Consider the following 20,843-nt stretch of genomic DNA (forward strand, 5'->3'; position numbering starts at 1 on the left):
AGATCTGGCATCAGCCTCGGGGTGAATGTAGACAACGGTAATGAATATCTGGAGGTAAAATGACCTTACCGACACAGACAATAGCTCTCACTCACAGTAACATTACTGCACCATTTGTGGTTGATGTACAATCATACCCCCCTCCAAGTGATTTCTGTGTCCCCTCACTGTCCCGATCCAGCCGGAAAGGAGTCCAAGAGTCACTAATATCCAAAGTCAAGTCTGTGCCCAAGACGGTGAGCCAGGTTTCGGTGAATGCCATAAGACAGGCATCCCTATGATCGTATAAATGGATGGCATTTCGTTGTAGCTTGTCAATCTTGTTCCTCAAAGACTGAACATTTGGCAGAATTATAGAAAGCAGAGGAATGCGATTCTTTACCTGTTGCTCCCTGATGCATTGACGCATGCCACCTTTCTTTCCTTGTTTCCTGAAATAATGTGAAGTTATTATCAGTCCCAATAAAGATTAACAAATACAAATAAAAGACACAGACTCTTGACCTCCTAGGATCTGGCAAACCATCATCCCATTGTGAACGTAGACAGCTGCTAGAAACTCTAGGAAGGTTGGTGGTTTACTGAGGTTGTGTATGGCGGGGGCGCTCCAGCAAATATGATGGCGAGCCTCATTTTGTGACCGGTAAAAGCAGTCCTTGAACTCACTCCCAGATGGCATAGTTGGTGAAAACTACACCGCCAACTAGCACTGAGAAGTGTTGCAAGTGCTTCTTGACTAGGGGAATATGAATGGTCATTAGCCTTTCACTTGACAAACGTCACCTTTTGACTGGCAGTCCTACACCATGGAGATGTTGTCCACTAGGGGGTTAGAGATCCCAGAAGAAGGTAAAGCTCATGCCATCTTCAGGATTATTGTCTTTTTATTTTGACCGCAGAATGGAATGCCCTGAAAGGCATATTAACCTGTCTAGGAGTGGTGTGTAAGTTTGCAATTTTCAGGCCAGCTTTTTTAGGCCCCTCCCTGTCTGGGGTAAGCAGTGTGCTCCCTAATTAGGGCTGTCACTCAGGGGTCTGTTTGAAGCAGCTGCCACTCAATTTCAGCTGCAAACAGCTATGCACCCTGTACCGCTGGTGTCCTAAAGATGAGATTTTTGTCTCCTCTGCTTTCACAGGTAATTGTGTGGAATGGCAGCACAATTTTTGAATGATATCTACAATTTATAGAGTTATTAAAATTTATTTTTATCAGATAGTATTAATTTTGGTCTCATTATTTTATGGCCTAAAGAGTTTTTTCTGTCCTTTCTTTATTGCTTGTTAAGTTTTAATCTGAGGTTTGAAGAAACATCCATGAATTCAGTAAAACCAGACACTATAAAGAAGTCATGCCTATCACTTCAAAACAAGGCTCTGGAAGGATCCTCAGGTGGTCTGCATTAGCAATGCTTACCGAATACAAAGCTCAAAGCTTAAATAAATGAATGTTAAGGCATCAAGGTTCTCATCTGATAGATTTATATTGCTTTACTGGTTTCTGCCTTCTAGTAAAGATCCAAGGGAGGTTTGACCCTTCTAAAAAAACTATGAATAATCAGGACATCTACCTATAGAATTATTCAGGTGTTTAAGCTTTTATTCATGAGGTCTACCTGTTGAATTATTCAGATGTTTAAGAATTTATTCAAGCAATGTACAACATGAGCTTGTGTTTTGTGTCTTGAGAACTACTATTTTTGCATATTTTTAAATAATAATATACTGGCTCTCCCTAATGCAATTAGGACATGTTGTTTTCTTATACCACAACTTTTATACAACCAGGAAGTTATCTGTTCATTTTCATTTCAACTGCGCAGAACTATGATGAAAAGAGCTGTCATATCATCACTGGAGTCATTCATTCTGCTCTTTCACGCAATGGAACTGAACAGTTTGTGGGTGTGGTGGGTGTGATTGTCTTCGTAAAGCAATTTACTCTGCACACTCATTTTGTCTTACTGTAGCTATCATAATATTGTTCATGCTAACATTCTATGAGAGCAAAGCATATGATGTCCAAAACTCCTTTTGTTTATTAACATTACTTTGATTATTAATACCAGTTTTCAACTAAACACCATAACAGTTTTACAAAAAGTGGACATTTCAACAAAAGTAATGTACTATACATGGATGCAGTGATAAGGAAAACATTCTTCTGTTGTTTCTAAGTGCATGCTGGACAGTGCAAATGAATAGTTTCAAAAGCATTCTCAGCACCATTAACAGGTATGTATTATATATACAGAGACAGTGAGTTAAAAAAATCAAAGTAAATGTGAGGCTGAGAGAAGCACATAATCAGTTTCTTTAGATGTCAAGTGATTAACATGGGAAAACACAGCCATTCATCTGAATTACCTTTAAATTAAAAAAAAAAAAGCACATTGAAATTTAGTTCCTTAATCACGCTTTGGCTTCCTTCTATAACATGCCCTGCATAAACACTTAGCCAGGGCAACACATGCCACTGTAATAAGACATGCAATAGACAACAAAAATACAAGTACATCAACAGAGTGATAGGCATACCAGGGCATTTTATAGGACTCAGTACGAAGGTGAGAGGCACCTTTGTGCCTTGCGACAAACTCGATCCAGAAGAGGGCTCGGTCCAGGGGATTCATTGGCTGATCTCTGTGCAGCCTGGACAGTCTCTGCATGTTCACTCTGTAGGATGGTTCATGAAGTACCTCCTGTAGAGCCTGGAGGAAGACTTCTTTGTTGAAAGAAGCAACATCTAGGATTTTTGCTCCTCCTCTCACTTTGAGGCGAAGCAAGTTGTCATACTGGTCAAAAAACAGAGGAAATCCAACTACAGGAATGCCATGATATATGGCCTCTTGGACTCCATTGGTTCCCCCATGAGCCACAAAAACTTTGGTCTTAGGATGTCCCAGGAGATCATTCTGTGGCATCCAGTTTAACAATAAGGTATTGTTGCCCAGGGTAGATGGCTTCTCGCCAGGGTATCTCCAAATCACTTTCTGAGGTAGTTGAGCAAAAGCTGCAGCTATCTCATCTGCCAGATCAGCAGGGAGTTGGCTGACAAAGGTGCCCAAAGACATGATAATGACACCATGCTCACCAGAACTTTGTACAAAGTCTTCCAGATCCTGAGGAAGGGGCTGCGCTGGCTTACAATGAAAGCCTCCCATGTAAACAACATTGGGCATAGTTGGGCGTGGGAAGTCAAAAACAAAATCAACCCTCATGAGCCACAGATCAGCTGCTTGCATTAACATGTTGAAGTCAGCCTCTGGACCTAGATATTTTTTACATACTGCTTGATAGATTGGTTTGAGCAAAAACCTCTCCATATAGAACTCGATGACATAGAAGATCATGTTTTTCACCCTCTCAGTGAAAGTCATTTGATCAGTATGACCAGTTCCCGTCATTGGTATGTAGGACAAAGGAGAAGGAGCAATAGCAGAGTGCGCCTCCCCAACTGGCAGCCACCTAACATTATAGATAAGTGGGAGGTTCAGGTAAGCTGCCAGCAATGTTCCAGTTCCCCAGCAGGGATCGGTGAGGACAACATCGTACTTACTTTCCTGAATGTCTTCCATCAACGCCTGGTCCTCAAACATTGCCTCTGCTATCTTACTTAAATCTGTATGGACCTCAACTAATTTTTGAAATGATTCAATCTGTATATTGATAAAGTTCATTAAAGAGCTATGTCCCCTCTGCATCTCTAAGAATTCAGTTACTGCTTTAGATATGAACTCTTGATCCAGGCCTTTGTCAACTGGAACATTGATGGTGTTGTAATAAGCTGAATCCTCTTTGACATACCAACTTTTGGCTGTACGCACTATGGTTACATTATGTCCTCTTGAATGAAGGGCCTTAATGAGAATGTCCATGTTTACCCAGTGACTTCCCTCAATGGGAAAAACAAGCACTTTGGCCCCATTGCAGGTATAACCAAGAACAGAGAGAAGCAGGATTGCAGGGCAAGCCTTCAGCATGTCTAAAAAAAAAAAACTTTCAGAATTAACAGACATTACTGTGTAAGATGAGCATATGATATTAATATCACCTGTTCTAATGGTGGTAAAGATCACACATTTTCACTTCGTTACGGTGCCTGTGCATCTTAATCCTGTCACAACCAGACGCGAGTAGTAACGCGTTACGTTTACTCCGGTACATGTACTTTTTCCAATAAGTTGTACTTATAGGGTAGTTTTGATGCATAATAGTTCTCATTCTTAGTCGAGTACATTTACGATTTTTAAAAAAAATGTACTTATACTCCGTTACATTAGACTACACACTTCTCGCCACTTTTATTTAATTTGTTAAATTACCTTTATTCACACGCGCACAACCTCTATGACTGCTTTGACACAGTAACATAAGAGTGAGAGAGCGTGGCGGGAGCTAACGTCAGCTAACTGAACTTCATGAAACAGAGAGGGTGTTGCTACAGCGCTAGTTTCAACGACGGAGAAGAGATTTCGGACTCTGCACCAAACTTTCAGAGAGCTCTACCTGCATCCTCTGTCTCTTGTGAGGGAATAGTAGCAACAGTCTCCGTTTCATATGCTAAAGTCCCTAAATAAACAACAGCGGAGAGACCTCCCTACTGGTTGCACAATGTTATGAAATCAACTGAAAAGGGTCGTTAGCCACAATCCAGCCCTTGGTATTGGGACATGGGGGTTCAGAACGCTTAGCAACAACCCTGCACCTATACATACCTTTTTAAAACAAATGTTAAGTTACAAAGAAAATCACTTAAAGACAAGTTTAGGTGAGTTTGTAATGCATGTCTATTGCACTACTGATATTTCAGTTGTGCATCTTTAAATGTTTATTTTGGGCACAACTGATACTCTGATACATTTGAATATAATACGTTATAGATGTTATGAATCATTATATGAAGTTTCTCACTACCTAACTAGTCATTTTTTAGATGCTTTTTTACTCATACTCAAGTCGTTATTTTTATGAATACTTTTATTTCTACTCGAGCCATTGTTATTATAATACTTTTTACTATTATAAAGTAACAATACTTTTACTTGAGAACAGTTTTTGCTTACTCTACCCACCTTTGGTCACAGTCATGTTCTTAACAAAACGTGTTTCCAAATGCAGTCTACATTTTCATTTTAAAAGAAAACAGATATTTAGCGCCTTACACGGATACCTACATTCATCATCAAAACACTTCAAGAAAACTTACTTCTTTAGTAGATCAGTTCGGTTGAACCGGAAGCTGCAACACAGAAAACATTTCGAAAGCAAGGTGAGAGGCTACGCTTTTTATTTCAGAGCTGTCCATAAAAGCTGTATCGCGAGATCCCGTGCGCAAAACGTTTTTTCGTTTCATGTGTGTACTTGACATATTCAGTGTAATCTCTGTTGGCAGGATTTCACGATTTGAATCCATGAAGTGGTATATGTCTAACAGGGAACTTCCCAGTTTAAATGGAACGCACCATTTTGGCCATTACCATATTTGTCCACATGAGTGATCGAGAACAAAGTCTGATTTCTTTAAACTGATTCTATCAACCTATAAGTGCAAAGTAAAAGTGGAGAAACGGTCCTTACATCTACAACTGAGACTTTAGAATTTATTTAGTGAGACGTCGCTCGTGGTGAATATTGTTGAAGTGCAATATCACATACGGAATAAATTTCCATATATGAGATGACAAAATGTTTACGATTTTCCCGTCAGTTTTTTTTTCTTTTCGAATGAAAACACTCAGTTTCCCATGTATATTATGTACGTTACTGTAAATTCTTCATTTTCACACACTTCTGCAAAGGTGCTTTTGACTGATCTTAGTTTTCAGTGTAGACATTTTATGCAGTCCCCATCGCCCCATGACTCAATTCATGATCCTCTTTTTACTTTTACAGAGAGCTGCACATGTGCAAATATGTCTAAGGAGTGTCATCACTTTGACAACAATGTCACAATACTAAGGATACTATCTACAGAGTAATATAACCACTGTTCTGAGAGCTAATCCTCCATGACCCCTGCACAACAAATTATACATAGTGGCAACGTAATCAGTGACATATTGAACAGAAAGAATAAAACTATGTCTAATCTATTTTTGGCCTTCTTTTATAACACGCCCCATAAAAACACCTAACCAGGGCAACAAATGTCACTATAATAAGACATGCATTAGACAGCAAAAATACAACTACGTCAACAGAGTGATAGGTATACCAGGGCATTTTATAGGACTCAGTACGAAGGTGAGAGGCACCTTTGTGCCTCATGACAAACTCAATCCAGAAGAGAGCTCGGTCCAGGGGGTTCATTGGCTGATCTCTGTGCAGACTAGAGAGTCTCTGCATGTTCATTCTGTAGGAAGGTTCATGAAGTACCTCCTGTAGAGCCTGGAGGAAGATGCTCTTATTTATTGTTCTTAAGGAAAGAATTTTCGCACTCCTTCTTTCCTTTAGTCGAAGGAGGTTGTCATACTGGTCAAAAAATAAAGGCAATCCAACTACAGGAATGCCATGATATATGGCCTCTTGGACTCCATTGGTTCCCCCATGAGATACAAAAACTCTGGTCTTCTGATGTCCCAGCAGATCATTCTGTGGCATCCACTTTACCATTAAGGTGTTGTTGCCTAATGTAGATGGTCTCTTTCCAGTGTGTCTCCAGATGACCTTCTGTGGAAGCTGAGCAAAAGCAGCAGCGATCTCCTCAGTTATGTCATGTGGTAGTTCACTTACAAATGTGCCCAAAGACATGATAATGATACCATGTTCATCTGAGCTTTCTACAAAGTCCTCCAGATGTTGAGGAAGTTTCTTGGCTAGCTTACACTGGAATCCCCCCATATAAACAATATTTGGCATAGTTGGACGTGGAAATTCAAATACAAAGTCAACCCTCATCAGCCAAATATCAGCTCCCTGAAGAAGTTCATAGAAATCAACATGAGGAAGAAAATATTTATCACACACCGCCTGGTATTGTGGTTTAATCAAGAACTTGTGTTGAATGTCCATCAGCAAATAAAACAACAAATTTTTCATTCTTTGAGTAAAGGTCATCTTATCTGAATGGCCTGATCCCGTCATCGGGATGTAAGATAAAGATGAGGGTGAAATGGCAAAATGTCCCTCCCCACTTGTAATCCACCTCACATTGTATACCATAGGAAGTTGAAGATAATGAGCCAATAAAACTCCAGCACCCCAAGCAGGATCTGTGAGAACTAGATCATACTGACTCTCCTTGAGTTCCTTCATTAAGTTCTTATCCTCAAACATGTGCATGGCCATCTCACAAACCATGCCGTGAATTTTTGTCATTGCACCAAACATCTCAAATTGTAAACTTGCAAAAGTCCACACAGAGCTTTGTCTCCTCTCAATTTCAAACAATTTTTTAAGAATAGGTTTTATGAACTCTTCATCAAAGCTCTCTCTGACTGGCACTGTTATAGCATTGTAATAGGCAGAGTCCTCTTTTGCATACCAACTCTTGTTTGTGCGCACCACATCAATCACATGTCCTTTGCTGTGAAGAGCTTTGATTAGAAACTCCATATTCACCCAGTGGCTTCCTTCTAATGGAACCACTAGCACCTTCCCACCTTGGCAGCCACAGGTGATCAGTATTACAGTCAAAAGAGCTTGGGAGCTTAAGATCCAAGGATTGTGTGTCATCATTACCTAAAGCGCAAGTCAGAAGAAAAAACAGTCACACAAAAAAAATGGATTTAAATTTGAAGAAATAGCAGATTTAACGTGCATTTAATAAGACTAAATATTGATTGTTGAATCATTTCCTATCTGCTATAGGTTGTCTCAGAGACAAAATTCCGCATTTCACTCCTCATTCAAAAATATTTCAGTCATGTACATGTTTACAATAACAGTATAATAGTATACACATGTATCAATGCTGCATGCAATCCAGTTCAGATCAATAATAATAAATACACATTTTCAGTTAAATTGATTTAATGGCTCAAAGTAATATGGCTCTAGTTTTCAAGTTAGCCCAACACCCTTTTTACAATAACATTTCTAATAAACGTAATAATAATCATTTTAACTCACGACTCTCTCTCTCTGAAAGTGGCCAGCTGAAATGTGCTTGAAAATGCTTCAGCCAGAACTCTACTTATGTGATTAAGCCATTTTTTCTTTTAAGCTCTGTTCATGTGATGTGTCTTAAGGGGTGTAGTTAGGGGGAAAACACTTAAAGTTCTCATGTATTCAGAGCATTAGTTGCTTGTCAGTTAAAACACGCATTCTCTAAGACACTTTGCTGATACTTACACTTACCATACTTGGTGTTCTGCCAAGACTACAGTAATACCGCATGTCATTGTTACATAATAATAGTATTTGCCAAAGATATATTTATATACTCCCTTAAAGCAATCAGATTGGAATTACAGCTTTGGAATTGCATTTACAGGAAGTGGAGGGTGTGTAGAGGATGATGGTGGCCAAAATACACTTAACTGAAGTTAAATACAGTGCATCTGCTGATAGCTCAGGCATGCTTTCTTAACATAATCATTTTTATTGAGTATTCATTCATGACATTTTTGTTTCTTTTTTATGCACCTTTCAGATGTGGACTGAATGAACACTCCAATGTTAAACACACTTGTCACAACACAAATAAGCCACTCATCGGAGTGCTGCGTGAAGAGCAGAGCGAATCCATCACACTTTGATGTTGGCAGTAATAAATTTGCCATGTAAAGAGAACTTGTGTTTGAAATAGCTAGTTAGCCCCAGTTAGGCTAAACTTAATGTGCCCCGCATAGCCTATTAGCAAGCTTGTTAACCGGCGTTAAAATGACATAGTTTGTCATTTTTGACATTTAAACGTTTGTGATGACAATGAACGCGGAACAACCATATGACCGGGAAGCCACAGTGGATTTCGGCCCGAGGACAAATTGGACTACAGCGCTCCTAGTTAGTGATGCAATACTTTTTTGCAATCTTTTGTGACATTAGCAATAGAGACTATAGAGTAAAATATCTATCAAAGGACATTTTAATACCGTACGAAAGATACAAATTAATGTAATGTCACACAGCCGTCAATGGAACGTTATTAACCGGTATTTCATTCTAACCGGTTCGGGAACGATAATTTTAAGGTGGAAGGCAAAACGTTAAAATACCGATTCTGCTCCGAATGAACCGACTGAAAAAATCTGGTTTGAAGCCCTGCTTTTATCTTATGAGAAATGAAGAGATGTCAGTGTCACATATCTTGAAAATGGCCATGACCATTAGACTGGCAGGACAAGGTGTGTGCCTATGTTTCCATCTAGTGGTCACATAGCATCTCTCACCACAAATCTGCCTAATGTCTAAGTACATAGTGTGGATATACACACGTTTGTACGCTACGGTTTGATTAAAGATCAAGAAAAATGAGCAGACGGAAGGAAGAATACGTACCACTACGTATCAGCAAATGTCAGCAGCTGATCTTCTAGAGTTAGCCAAAAAACTGAAACTAAAACAGTTTTGATATTTCGAAAAACATAATTCCAAAACATACACCACAATCAACAATGAAAGTATTTAGATGAGAGAGAGGTGATTTAAAAATAGCCATACAATTCCCAGATTTGAATATTATTGAAAATGTGTGGAACTCAAATATGCACTGGAGAGTTAGGCCATGGAATGGATTTAACGTCAGTTAATTAACATTAGCATGTCCGTTATCGCATACACACACTGTGAGCAGTGAATTTGACCTCTGCATTTAACCCATCCTTACATACCAGTAGAGAGCACACACAACTACTAGGCACAGGAGCAGTGGGCAGCGCACCTGCACCTGCGGAAAGGAATGGGGATGTCTGGGCTACCCTCCTCAGCCTGCTGCCACCGCGACCCGGTCCCGGATAAGCGGCAGAAAATGGATGGATGAATGGATGGATGGATGGATGGATATACATAGCAGAAGCAAACTGGGTCATTAACACTGAAATGAACATGGAACACAAATAAAGATACCCTTTTAATCGCAATAAATTCACTTCAGTATCGGACCTTTCTCACCAGGTGTTTTCGTTATTTTACGTATCCATAACATTTATTTTCTTGATACAGTGGATATTGTTTCAAAAGCCTTATTGTGCTGTCCTATCGCTTATCCATTTCTTGTATGAAAAAAATAGTAACAGATGAAAATATATCTTTGTTGTTGCTGTTGAATGGCCAAGAAAAATGTAAAATTGACGTTTTTGCAGTAACGCAAACTGTCTAAAGAAACAGATTTACATGCATTATTTTTAATTACTGTAAACTGTGTAAAAACGTAATGGGCTGTCAAAGAAACTTTAACTTGCCGTGCGCTTGCGCGGAGGTCTGTCCTCATTTTCACACGAGCATGGTCCGACCGCAATCATTGGCTTTAGTTTCTGTGACGCCATATGTAGCGTTGTCGGATTGGTGAAAATGTCGCTCTTGCTTTTCACAGCACCCAATCATATTCTTTTAGCGTCAAGCAATGGCTTCCGACGTAGTAATGTTACAGTATTTGTATTTAACATTGAGTCACGACATCTTGCTTGTAAAAGGTTTTCTTCACATCACTTACTTTGTATTGTCTCAGGAGAAATTATAACTATGCCTGAAAATAGCTGTCACGCTCCTACAGTTGTCACATGCACAGCACCGGTTAACATCGCTGTTATCAAATATTGTGAGTATACTTGTCCTTCACGTGTTCAACCGTAAACAAAACTTGATCGTGTGTGAAAATAAATTACAACGGTGGGTTATGGCAATGTTATTGTATCTCACAGAGTGTACTGTCTAATAAGTTGAAATAACGCTCGATTAATAATGCGGAGATACAACACTTTGTTATTCAATTTAGTTCTACGACTGAGCTGCTGAAGTGAGTCGTATCATATGTCCATCATCTGAAGTAGAACATCTTGTTTTTAAACATATGATTCTTGGGACAGCTCTAAGGGTATGCTTTTGTACTTTAAATTCAGGGGGTAAGAGAGATGAAGAACTGATTTTGCCAATCAACTCCTCACTCAGTGTTACGTTACATCAGGATCAGGTAAAGACCTATGAGATATGAGATATCTCCAAGCAAATATTAAAGTACAGCATAATAATGGCTCATTGTCTTTTTTCTAGCTCAAAACCACCACAACAGTTGCATGCAGTAGAAATTTTCAGGAGGATCGCATCTGGCTCAATGGCAAAGAGGAGGACATAAACCAACCTAGGCTGCAGTCCTGCCTTAGAGAAAGTGGGTCACTATGTTCTCTTGGCTTAAACTGACTGCAGAATGATTTTACAAATCTTTGGCGATGTAACTAGCATGTAATGTTGCTTTCCCATGCAATGTTTTCCTGATGATTAGTACGCAGATTAGCACGGAAGAGACGGAGCAATGAAGATACCACTGGCGATGTTGGCATTTTGTCTCAGAAGGTTCACATTTGCTCAGTCAACAACTTTCCCACAGCAGCTGGTCTTGCTTCCTCTGCAGCTGGCTATGCGTGTCTGGGTGAGAAATAAAATACCTGTTTTACGTATGAGGAATTTATTGTGTTTGCACTCATTTTTAGTAGTTTGAATTTGAATTGGTTTGAATTTTGTGTCTACTGTGCCCCACTTTTTTCCCTCTGTTTTTTTCTTTTTCTTTTTTGAGAGATGATTAATATAACTTTTCTGCACTGCATCATTAATACATTTTTTAAAAAATCCTTCTTCAACTCTGTCATAGTGTACACTCTTGCACAGTTGTTTGGAGTGGAGGGAGAGCTGTCAGGAGTGGCACGACAAGGTTCAGGTAGTGCCTGTAGGAGTATGTATGGAGGCTTTGTCCAGTGGAAGATGGGGGAGAGGCCAGATGGGAAAGACAGTCTGGCTGAGCAAGTGGAACCAGAGTCTCACTGGCCAGAACTCAGGGTCCTGGTCCTGGTGGTAAGTGATATCGAGAGTCAAAGCAGCTGGTATTAAATTATTTTGGTCATGTTACAACTATTTAAGTCAGCAAGTAAACCCAAATGAATCCATTTTATTAATAATTGTTATATTTTATGTTTGACACTAACAGCTGATTGACTGAGGGATTTTTTTTCCCTCCCATCACAGGTGAGTGCAGAGAGGAAGCCCGTTGGGAGCACCTCAGGGATGCAGACAAGTGTGGAGACCAGCAGACTCCTGAAGGTACACAGTTACAACATAATATGTTATAGAAAAGTAAAACTACAGACCTACTGTAGGTTTTGCATCATGGGGTTTGACATGATATGTAATTTCATGTGCTAACATGTATGAATTTAAATAGTAACTATTTTTATCAGCATCAGCTCTCAATTTCTAAAGATTTATATAGATTCAACATTGGTGTGAGGAGGAATGAAAGGTTTCTCTTTAGCTGATGCTCACGTGGACAAACTGTTCAGTCCCTCATTATTATATTGATCCTTGTGTCTAACAGCATCGGGCAGACAGTGTTGTTCCTGAGCGGATGGAGGAGATGATCAGTGCTATCAGGAGGAGAGACTTCGCCGCCTTTGGCGAGCTGACCATGAAGGATAGTAATCAATTCCACGCAACCTGTCTTGACACACACCCCCCCATTTTCTACCTCAATGACGTGTCACGGCGAGTCATTAATCTGGTGCACCGCTACAACCGCCATTATGGAGAAACCAGAGTAAGTAAATGTGCCTGAGCAGATGGCAGGCAGCACATTTACACATATGTTAAAATATTGTCGAGTAAGCAAATCCTCTAAACTTAATTACATTTAGAGTTGCTGCAGTTTCCTCAAGTCTCCTAAAAAGAAAATATTTAAAGTTTGAGTGTTCAGCAGTACAACAGATGTTCAGTAAGTATTCACAGTAAACAAATATCATGACATATATGAGGTGATAATACATGTTGTAAACACACAGCTTGAAATCGAACCTTTATCACAGTTTATTTTTATTATGCATCTTACATTAACTGAGCATTAGAGGGCAGCCTTGAGTTAAAATGGTTTTTGACCTTTCAGGCAAGTCACCCTCTAGGCTGTCATGAGTCTGGCCTCTACTGAAAGCATCACTGGATAATTATTTTTTCTCTCTCTCTCTCTCCCTCTCTTTTTTTTCTTCTCTCCAGGTGGCATATACTTTTGATGCAGGTCCAAATGCAGTTATCTATACCCTGCAGGATCATGTGAAAGAATTTGTCCAAGTGGTCCATCATTTCTTCCCCCCAGAAACAAAAGTGGGAGAGTAAGTATTCCGACTCTCAATCCTCAAAGCAATTTTATATACTAACCAATGCTTAGAGTGGAAATATTAGTTTCATTACTTTGGGAAATGGTTTTTTTTTAATAATTTTTATTTATTTATGCTGTGTTTTACTGGATAAAAGTAATACTGCACACTGTCCTTGTAGATTTCTGAAGGGTCTCTCTGTGGGCTCTACCTCCCTTCCCGAGGAGCTGAAGAAAGCAATCGGGATGGAGCCGATGCCTAAAGGAATCAACTATATCATCAGCACTAAAGTATGGAAAACTAGAAACTAGTGACTGATGATTGTGCCCATTCTTGTAATTGAGAAACGTAAAATTGAATCTTCTTTCTTGTCGCTGATTGTCTTTCAACCTTCAGTGTATCCAACTTTGACTATGCCAGAGTGACTGGTACCGTATAAAACTTGACACATTGTCAGTGTTTTAATGGAACTGATGACACTCTGCTTGTTCTCAAGGTTGGTCCTGGCCCATGTGTGATTGAGAATCCAGGCCTTCATCTGTTGGGTCCTGATGGCATGCCTAAGAAGAGTGCCTGAAGATGAAGAAGTGGCACATGACATGATTCTACTTCACATGTAAAGGAACAGAACTTGTTATAGATTAAATAATATAATAATTAAATTCCATGTTCATTTTCAAGATTGTTTGGAAGCAACTCAGAAAAGTTTCATGGAAACAAATAATGCAAACTTTGAAAAGCTGTTTTATATATGTATTTCAAAATGATCTGCATATTGTCATTTTAAACAACTGTAAAGATTTCTGTCTTTGGTAAAGATAACTTGTTGTCTCCTCTGCTTTCAGGGGTGCTTGTTTGGAATTGCAGTATGATTTTGAGTGACACAATACCTACATTTTATAGCCTTATTAAAATTTATTTTATCAGATACTACTAATTTTAGTCTCATTATTTTATGGCCTAAAGAGGTTTTTCTGTCTTTTCTTTATTGCTTGTTCAGTTTTTATCTGGTGTTTGAAGAAATATGGATTCGGTAAAACCAGAGAGACTATAAAGAAGTCATGCCTATCACCTCAAAACAAGGCTCTGGAAGGATCCTCAGGTCGCCAGCATTAACAATGCTTACCGAATATAAAGCTCAAAGCTTAAATAAATGAATTTAAAGGCATTTTGGTTCTCAATCTCTCAGTATGGTTCTGAGTTTACACTCTATTTATATTGTTTTATTTGTATCATAGTTTTAGAAATTGACATTCAAAGAAGGGATGACCATTTGTACACAGCGGTGAATAACCAGGGCATCCACCTGTTACTACGGCTGAACTTGTCCCAAGCAAAAATTGTTAACAACATTGCATGAAAAGAAATCTGAATTGTTCGGATGTTTAAGGTTTTGTTCATGAAACATAACCTAGTATATTGTACGTGGAACATTTCTTTTGTGTCTTGAGAGGTACATATTGTTCATAGTTTAAAAATATTAAAATACATATCATATTTATTTTCACTAAGTTTTAAAATGAACATTTAACATTTTTAAGTTAGATATATGGTTTAACAATACAGTTGTGGCCTATATATGTAGACTGTCATGCTCAGTAGGCGATTTGTTATTTTTTAACAGGGGTGGGTGGCCCAATGGTCACTGACACAACCACATAGAGTACATAGAGGGATGGCAGGTTAACAAGGGGAATGCGTTTTGGTAATTTTGTTAACAGAGGGGATGGCATCCCCCCTCATCGCCCAATAAATTGCCTACTGGTCATGTTCATGTATTAACCATGGTGTAGCACATTAGTTTCAATTAATTTTGTAAGATCAATAATAAAAAGTGGTCTAATAAATTCCTGACGTTATCTGTCACCGTGAATCATCGATAAAACCAGGCCTATAACTTTCTAAAACTGACTCCATGGTCCCGTTACTAATGAGGCGTTGATAGTAAATGCATGTCAACATGCATAACAATTCGGAAGTGACGTTTCATGGGTTCGGACTTCTGCGACTACTCCCACTTTTGTTCCTCAAAGTAAAATAAAACGCTGGTACAGTTTTGGCAGTCAGAGCAGCTGTGAAAACGGGTTCATTGTAACGAAGAGATTGTGTGCTAGAGCTGTGATTTCCTTGAAAATGGGGAAAATTGAGTGGGCAATGTGGGCTAACGAACAAGCCCTGGCGTCAGGACTCAGTAAGTAAAAATTGAAACTTTCATACTGTACACCAAACTTTTCTCAAAGTAATTGCAATAGATGTGTTCCAGTTCCATGTAAATATTTAATGTTTCCTCATTTCAAAGTCAGTCGTGTGAAAGTCAGCCAGGTTCTCTGTTTCTTAATTATTAAGTCTTTAAAAAAAATCAAAGAGTAGCCTAAAATAAAGTATATATATATATATATATATATATATATTAGTTGGCTAAATGAAGAGATGCAGATGTGTCGGCCGTCTATGTAAACTTTACGTGTTATAAAGCTGTAAATACTAAATGTGAGAAGACTGTTTCAGTCTTTGGCGGACTTACTTTCAAAAGTTCGTAAAGTTCTGTCTCAATCAGCATAAGAGGAACTGTGATTGTGAGAAATTTATTTTTTGTCCTACTTCCCTGTTTCAGTTTACCTCACTGGCGGCATTGTGGGGGTTGCTGGTCAGTTCATGGGGTGGCAGTTTGCCGCTTTTGGAATGTATCCTTTCAGTGACATGTATCGTGGTACATTTATACATGACTGAACTTGCGAAATTTATAACATGAGGCGGATCGGAACGTTCTGCTCAATGCAAAGTTGACGTCTTCATCGAATGTTCATAGATAACTATTGGTCCTCAAGTAACTCAACTGACAATTCAGTTTCATGTCATACTACTTGTCTTTATTGGTTTTTTTTTATTTTTCACTAGATTGACTTTATGACAATCTTTCACAACAGCTTATTTTTAATGGCAAAGTCAATTAGACACCTCATCAGCTGTTATCTCGTGGAACTGTGTAAACATCTTTTAAAATGTAGGAGTATTTCTAGTATGTTGTGTATCTTTAACACAACCATGCAGAGCTGCAGGGGTATTCGTTTGTCTTCTTGAGTACCCACGGAGTAAGAGGAGTAAAGGCACTAGCGTTGAGAGAACGTGAGTCCTATTTCTTTTCTTTGTCAATTTCACTGCAAAAGTGTATTGATCTTTTTAGATTATGTCAAGTTACAAGAAGCATGAGGATGTGATTTAGACATTTTTTGAGAAGAGTTTCCTTTTTGTGTTAGAGCACGCTTGCATGTTAACAAGACCTGAAAGACAAGCATTTAATGAGGTAGTGTGTAAATATGAGAGAAAAAAAAGGGGAGGGGAGCATGGAAATGAATGTTGATCTTTTTTTTTCAGTGGTCAGTACTGCTTCACAGTTTGTGTAAAGGCCTTCGGGCCCTTGACGCGAAACTACTATGTGAGAGCATTCCTGCATGCTGCGTAAGTAAACTGACTGTTGTCACTGCACTGCACAGACTGACTGCATTCTTTTCTCCTAATTTATAAAGCCTATTGTCCTCAGAAAATGACTGGTATAAATGCTGGTTCATTCACTGAATACTGAAGCTGATCTTCCTCTGTTTCTACCACTTAATCTCATCTAGTTTACTCTAGGGTGGATATATTGAAGACCATACTAATCTATGACTTGGGTTTTTTTTGTGTATTTGTGTGTGTGTGTGTGTGTGTGCGCGCGTGCATGCATGCGTGCGCGTGTGTATGTGTGTATTTGGGTGTATGTGTGATTTGTTACCCACAGGCTCTGTGTCCCAGGTGGCTTTATGCTCGCCACAGTCTTGGGCTGTGTATGCCTTGGCATAGCAAGTCTCATCTACCTATCAGTAAGTGATCATCTTCTTCCTGGTCTGTGTTTCATTAGAACTGTTGGAGGAAAAGAGTGATGGTATTTTTATGTGAGTAATGTCGCGTTGGGTAATGTAGCATGACCATTATTGTACTAGCAAAACACAATAAAAAGCCATTGTTGTCTCTCAGTTTTTCTTTTTCTAAACTTGTTTGTCATGCTAAAGGAGGCCTTGTTAGGTAGCTGACTCAGCCATTGTCTGACAGTGAGTGGAAGAAATGAATATCACTGAAGAGTTACATAACTGCAATCACATGTGTTGTCTATTCAGTCTCAAATATCTTTAATTCTTTTAAAGTCATCAGTGTCACAAACTAAACGAGATTCTGCTTTGTCATTGCCTTTCCCTCTGATTTTTCCCCTTATCTGCTAGCCTTATTTGGAAATCTTGTTTGGTTGCAACATGGTTGCTGTTTTGTTTTGTTTTTTTTTTGCATGCAGGATTTCGATCTTTGTGACAGCCAGATTGATTCGTTTATATAGTTTCTTATTATACACTCTTATAAATGTTTTACTTGTACACAGGCAGCCATTCATGGGGAGCACTGGGAACCCATCCTACCCAAGAAAGAGCCTGCCAAACGTATAGGAGAGAGCATCAAGCAGCCACCTCAGAACCCTCCCCCGCGCCCACCGCCAGAGCTCCGCAGGAAACGAGCAGAAGACCTCGAATCGGCAGCATATGTCAACCCAATCGCAGTCACAGCCAACGAATACTAAAGCCACTGCCTCTTCTCCTAAAACTCTGGTCCTGACTCAAAATCTAACGGGATGGCTTCTTAGTAAAGGGGAAAGCAGAGCTTCATTATTATTTGATTGCAGCGTATGCTAAATCTGTGTTACACTCCACAAGACTTAAAAATAGGGTTAAAAAGATTGCTGCTGATATTGGTGATATACTACCATAAGTTACTGTTTGTGCTGCTGGTGAAGTTTATGCTTTGTGAGCCAGTAGATGAAACTATTACTTTGATTACAAAAGCCATCCTTCTTCCGCCTCCGTAATAACCCATTACAATAACTCTGAATCTGAAGAGAGATTTTCAGCATCTCAGATTGTTTTATCTTCTGCATATTTCATGTATTACTCTTTAATATTACTGTAACTGTAAATGAAGTAGAGGTACAAAAATTAGCGCTCTCATAGACATGCATTATTGTCTTCATCTAAGTCAAACCTCCTCACATGACTCCTTAATGATGACAATTGTATTTAATGACACAAATGGTTTACCAACTCAAAGATTTTTACCTCCATATCAAGACCAAAGGATATGATGCATTTGTGGTATGTGTTTTAAGTTATGTTGGGACTGCTACTTCCAGTTAGAGTCAACCAGTAAGAGTCATATCATACTCTGAAGGAACATATGTTGAAATAATATGTTAACTTTTTTTTTTTTAATTAGAAAGGTAAAAGAGGTTATGAAAGAGAATCCTGAATTCTGCTTTTAGTTAGGAACATATTTGGATCTTACCATTGTTTTGTTTGTTCATTTGTGTATGTACCTCAAGATACTGTAAATGTTTTATACTGTAAAAGAATAAACTCAGGTGATGTGCACCAGTATCATGTGCTGCCCCCTTCCATGCACATACATGTTGCTCTGCCCTTCTACATCTTGATGATTCATGTTTCTTTAATGCCTTTATGTGTTGGAAAATGTTTAAGGGTATCAAACCTATCTTGGATCTCATGTTTTTCAACATCTCACCCTTCCCCCATGAATTCAGAAAACATGAGAGAAAGAATAACAGTCCAACCCTAGTCATAGGAAACTGTACCTAAAAGTTGTATTGTTGACTCCTCGGGCAGGTATCTCTATCAAGCATTATCCTGCTGGATTAAAGCAGCTCCTTATTAAGCAAGGTTGCATATGACAAAGGTGTAATTATTTTGAAAGATAAAAAAAAGCTAACTAATTAAGAAAGAATACAGACATCAAATTAAGAATAGCTTGATATTAATATTAAATTATCTCAATTATTCGTCAAATTTGTGAATATCATATCAGTTGATGAACTGCTAGAGTATCTTCTGTTAATTTGTTGTTTTATTTACTTCTGCATTTGAGAGGAAACCCCCTACACAGAAACTTCTAAATTTCTTCATCCATTTGCCATAATCAGAGTTCCCTTTTCTGTGCCCTCCTACTCTCTGTCCTCTAAGACATACAAATGTGTATACTGCAGCTGTATAGAACTTTTTTTTTTTTCTTTTTTTTTAAACAGAGTTTGGGCACTACAAAGCAGGTGTGTCGATTGGTATGTTACTAATCTAGGAGTGTCCTGAAACTAATGGCTCTGTTTAAAATCCTCTAAACTCTCCAGTAATTCAGCTGAATAACAAGGAAGTTATCCTTGGTTAAATCTTATCTTAGGTAGGAATGCCAACTTGTCGTGAACTGTAAGTGGTTTCATCACAAGTGACCTTTACTGAAAATGTGCTATCAATGGATGAAATAGAGTAGGCTACTTCCTGGAACACCTGATGTTTAGCAACATTCCATTTCTGAATGAGAAGGAAGAACAGGCACTTCCTACGCTGCAGTTTTCTTTCGAGATTTATTATAGCCTGACAACAGTTAAGAGCAGTGGCGCGTGGTGAGCCGGAAACAGGGGAGGAACAAACCTCCCTTTTAAATCTATCACTGATTTCAACCTGTTCCCGTTAATCAGCATTGATTAGCAATAAAACTAACGATTCGCAGGATACTTAACACTAATCGCGTAAATAGACTAAATGATTATCCATGTCATTTTGTGATAGGGTTAGGCATACTGTTTTTTTGCAAACTAGTTGAGGCCTGAGTGCTAAACTTCACTGTGTATCGTACTCAACGTTGATGCATTATACAGATAAAAGATCCTGTTTTTCTAACCTAAAAGTTTATTCTCCGAGGTTGAGATCGATTTCAGTAACTTCCGTTTTTTAAAATTGAAATTCATAACACATCAAACAACAATGTAAAACACACTGAGGGACTGATTTTCTAATACGTATTCAGATAACTGTCATCCTTGTTAAACAATTTCATGCCTTAGCTTTCGCTATAGCACACAAGCTTCAGACAATCCACGGTGTTTCGAGAACATTAAAACGGCAGAATCTTGCAAATCAGAGGCGCGCATTTAACATTAATATTCCCTGACGTCGGGCAGAGAGCGAAAAGTACAAGTATCCACTATTACAAGAACGTGTGGGTATAACAAATGCAACACAGTTCAGTAAAGAGAAATGATACTGTCACGAAATGACATTGGTGTCACTTATTCTGCTAATCGTTAGTTTAATTGTTAATCAAGGCGGATTAGCGGGAACAGTTTAAAACTAACGATAGATGAAAAGGGGATGTTTGTTCCTCCTCTGTTTCCAGGTCACCAACCACAACTGGTTAAGAGAGCGAGTCAGTAATTCAGTAGGTGTAATATGGCTATAAATGTTCTTTTCCTCTAAACTGGATGACTGAGCGTGAGTCTCATGAACAAGATATGTTTAAAAGTGAAAAATGTGACTGTTGATTTCTTTTGGCATGAATAAAGGCGTTGTATATGGGCAAAATGCCTTGATAAACTGGTTTTGGTTAGTAAAACACAGCAGGTGTCATAGTTTGTGAGCTACTTTGAAAGTTAGCAGAAATGTACGGGGTTTACTGAAGGAGACGAGAAATGATCATACCCCCCCGGCAATTTAAATGTGATAGTACTTATACCCGTGATAGGCT

The 20,843-nt window shown here is 38.7% G+C and overlaps 3 protein-coding genes and 1 pseudogene across 4 annotated transcripts; 2 read left to right on the forward strand and 2 right to left on the reverse strand.

Annotated features, from left to right (window-relative positions):
• Window positions 1–2,013: 2,013 nt before the first annotated feature.
• Window positions 2,014–5,282, reverse strand: LOC115804380 (UDP-glucuronosyltransferase 2A1 pseudogene; annotated as a pseudogene).
• Window positions 5,283–6,084: 802 nt separating this feature from the next.
• On the reverse strand, window positions 6,085–7,569 carry LOC115830159 (UDP-glucuronosyltransferase 2C1-like). The gene has a single exon (XM_030794206.1). The coding sequence runs from the start codon at window positions 7,552–7,554 to the stop codon at window positions 6,085–6,087; it is 1,470 nt and encodes a 489-aa protein (XP_030650066.1). The 5' UTR covers window positions 7,555–7,569.
• Window positions 7,570–10,560: 2,991 nt separating this feature from the next.
• On the forward strand, window positions 10,561–14,380 carry mvda (mevalonate (diphospho) decarboxylase a). Of its 2 annotated transcripts, XM_030764703.1 has the most exons (11): window positions 10,561–10,699; window positions 11,001–11,071; window positions 11,152–11,266; window positions 11,381–11,527; window positions 11,747–11,946; window positions 12,118–12,192; window positions 12,467–12,685; window positions 13,135–13,250; window positions 13,417–13,525; window positions 13,732–13,851; window positions 14,236–14,380. In XM_030764703.1, exons 1-10 carry the CDS (start codon window positions 10,624–10,626, stop codon window positions 13,810–13,812), a joined length of 1,209 nt encoding a protein of 402 aa, XP_030620563.1. In that variant the 5' UTR covers window positions 10,561–10,623; the 3' UTR covers window positions 13,813–13,851; window positions 14,236–14,380. The 2 variants fall into 2 exon arrangements, with proteins under 2 accessions (XP_030620563.1, XP_030620562.1); XM_030764702.1 differs by lacking the exon at window positions 14,236–14,380 and having other exon boundaries at window positions 13,732–14,213.
• A 942-nt stretch (window positions 14,381–15,322) lies between these two features.
• Window positions 15,323–18,676, forward strand: cyba (cytochrome b-245, alpha polypeptide). Its single transcript, XM_030765883.1, has 6 exons — window positions 15,323–15,426; window positions 15,850–15,919; window positions 16,287–16,361; window positions 16,611–16,694; window positions 17,014–17,095; window positions 17,644–18,676. Exons 1-6 carry the CDS (start codon window positions 15,369–15,371, stop codon window positions 17,836–17,838), a joined length of 564 nt encoding a protein of 187 aa, XP_030621743.1. The 5' UTR covers window positions 15,323–15,368; the 3' UTR covers window positions 17,839–18,676.
• The last annotated feature ends 2,167 nt before the right edge of the window (window positions 18,677–20,843 follow it).

The sequence above is a fragment of the Chanos chanos genome, chromosome 2, assembly GCF_902362185.1.
Source record: "Chanos chanos chromosome 2, fChaCha1.1, whole genome shotgun sequence".
In the NCBI taxonomy this organism is placed as follows: Eukaryota; Metazoa; Chordata; class Actinopteri; order Gonorynchiformes; family Chanidae; genus Chanos; species Chanos chanos.

Coding starts and splice junctions, on each gene's coding strand:
- cyba (XM_030765883.1), top strand. CDS start 15,369: ATGGGGAAAATTGAGTGGGCAATGTGGGCTAACGAACAAGCCCTGGCG. Junction 16,695..17,013: donor AGAGCATTCCTGCATGCTGC/GTAAGTAAACTG, acceptor TGTTACCCACAG/GCTCTGTGTCCCAGGTGGCT. Junction 17,096..17,643: donor CAAGTCTCATCTACCTATCA/GTAAGTGATCAT, acceptor ACTTGTACACAG/GCAGCCATTCATGGGGAGCA.
- LOC115830159 (XM_030794206.1), bottom strand. CDS start 7,554: ATGGAGTTTCTAATCAAAGCTCTTCACAGCAAAGGACATGTGATTGAT.
- mvda (XM_030764703.1), top strand. CDS start 10,624: ATGCCTGAAAATAGCTGTCACGCTCCTACAGTTGTCACATGCACAGCA. Junction 12,193..12,466: donor AGACCAGCAGACTCCTGAAG/GTACACAGTTAC, acceptor TGTGTCTAACAG/CATCGGGCAGACAGTGTTGT. Junction 13,526..13,731: donor ACTATATCATCAGCACTAAA/GTATGGAAAACT, acceptor CTTGTTCTCAAG/GTTGGTCCTGGCCCATGTGT.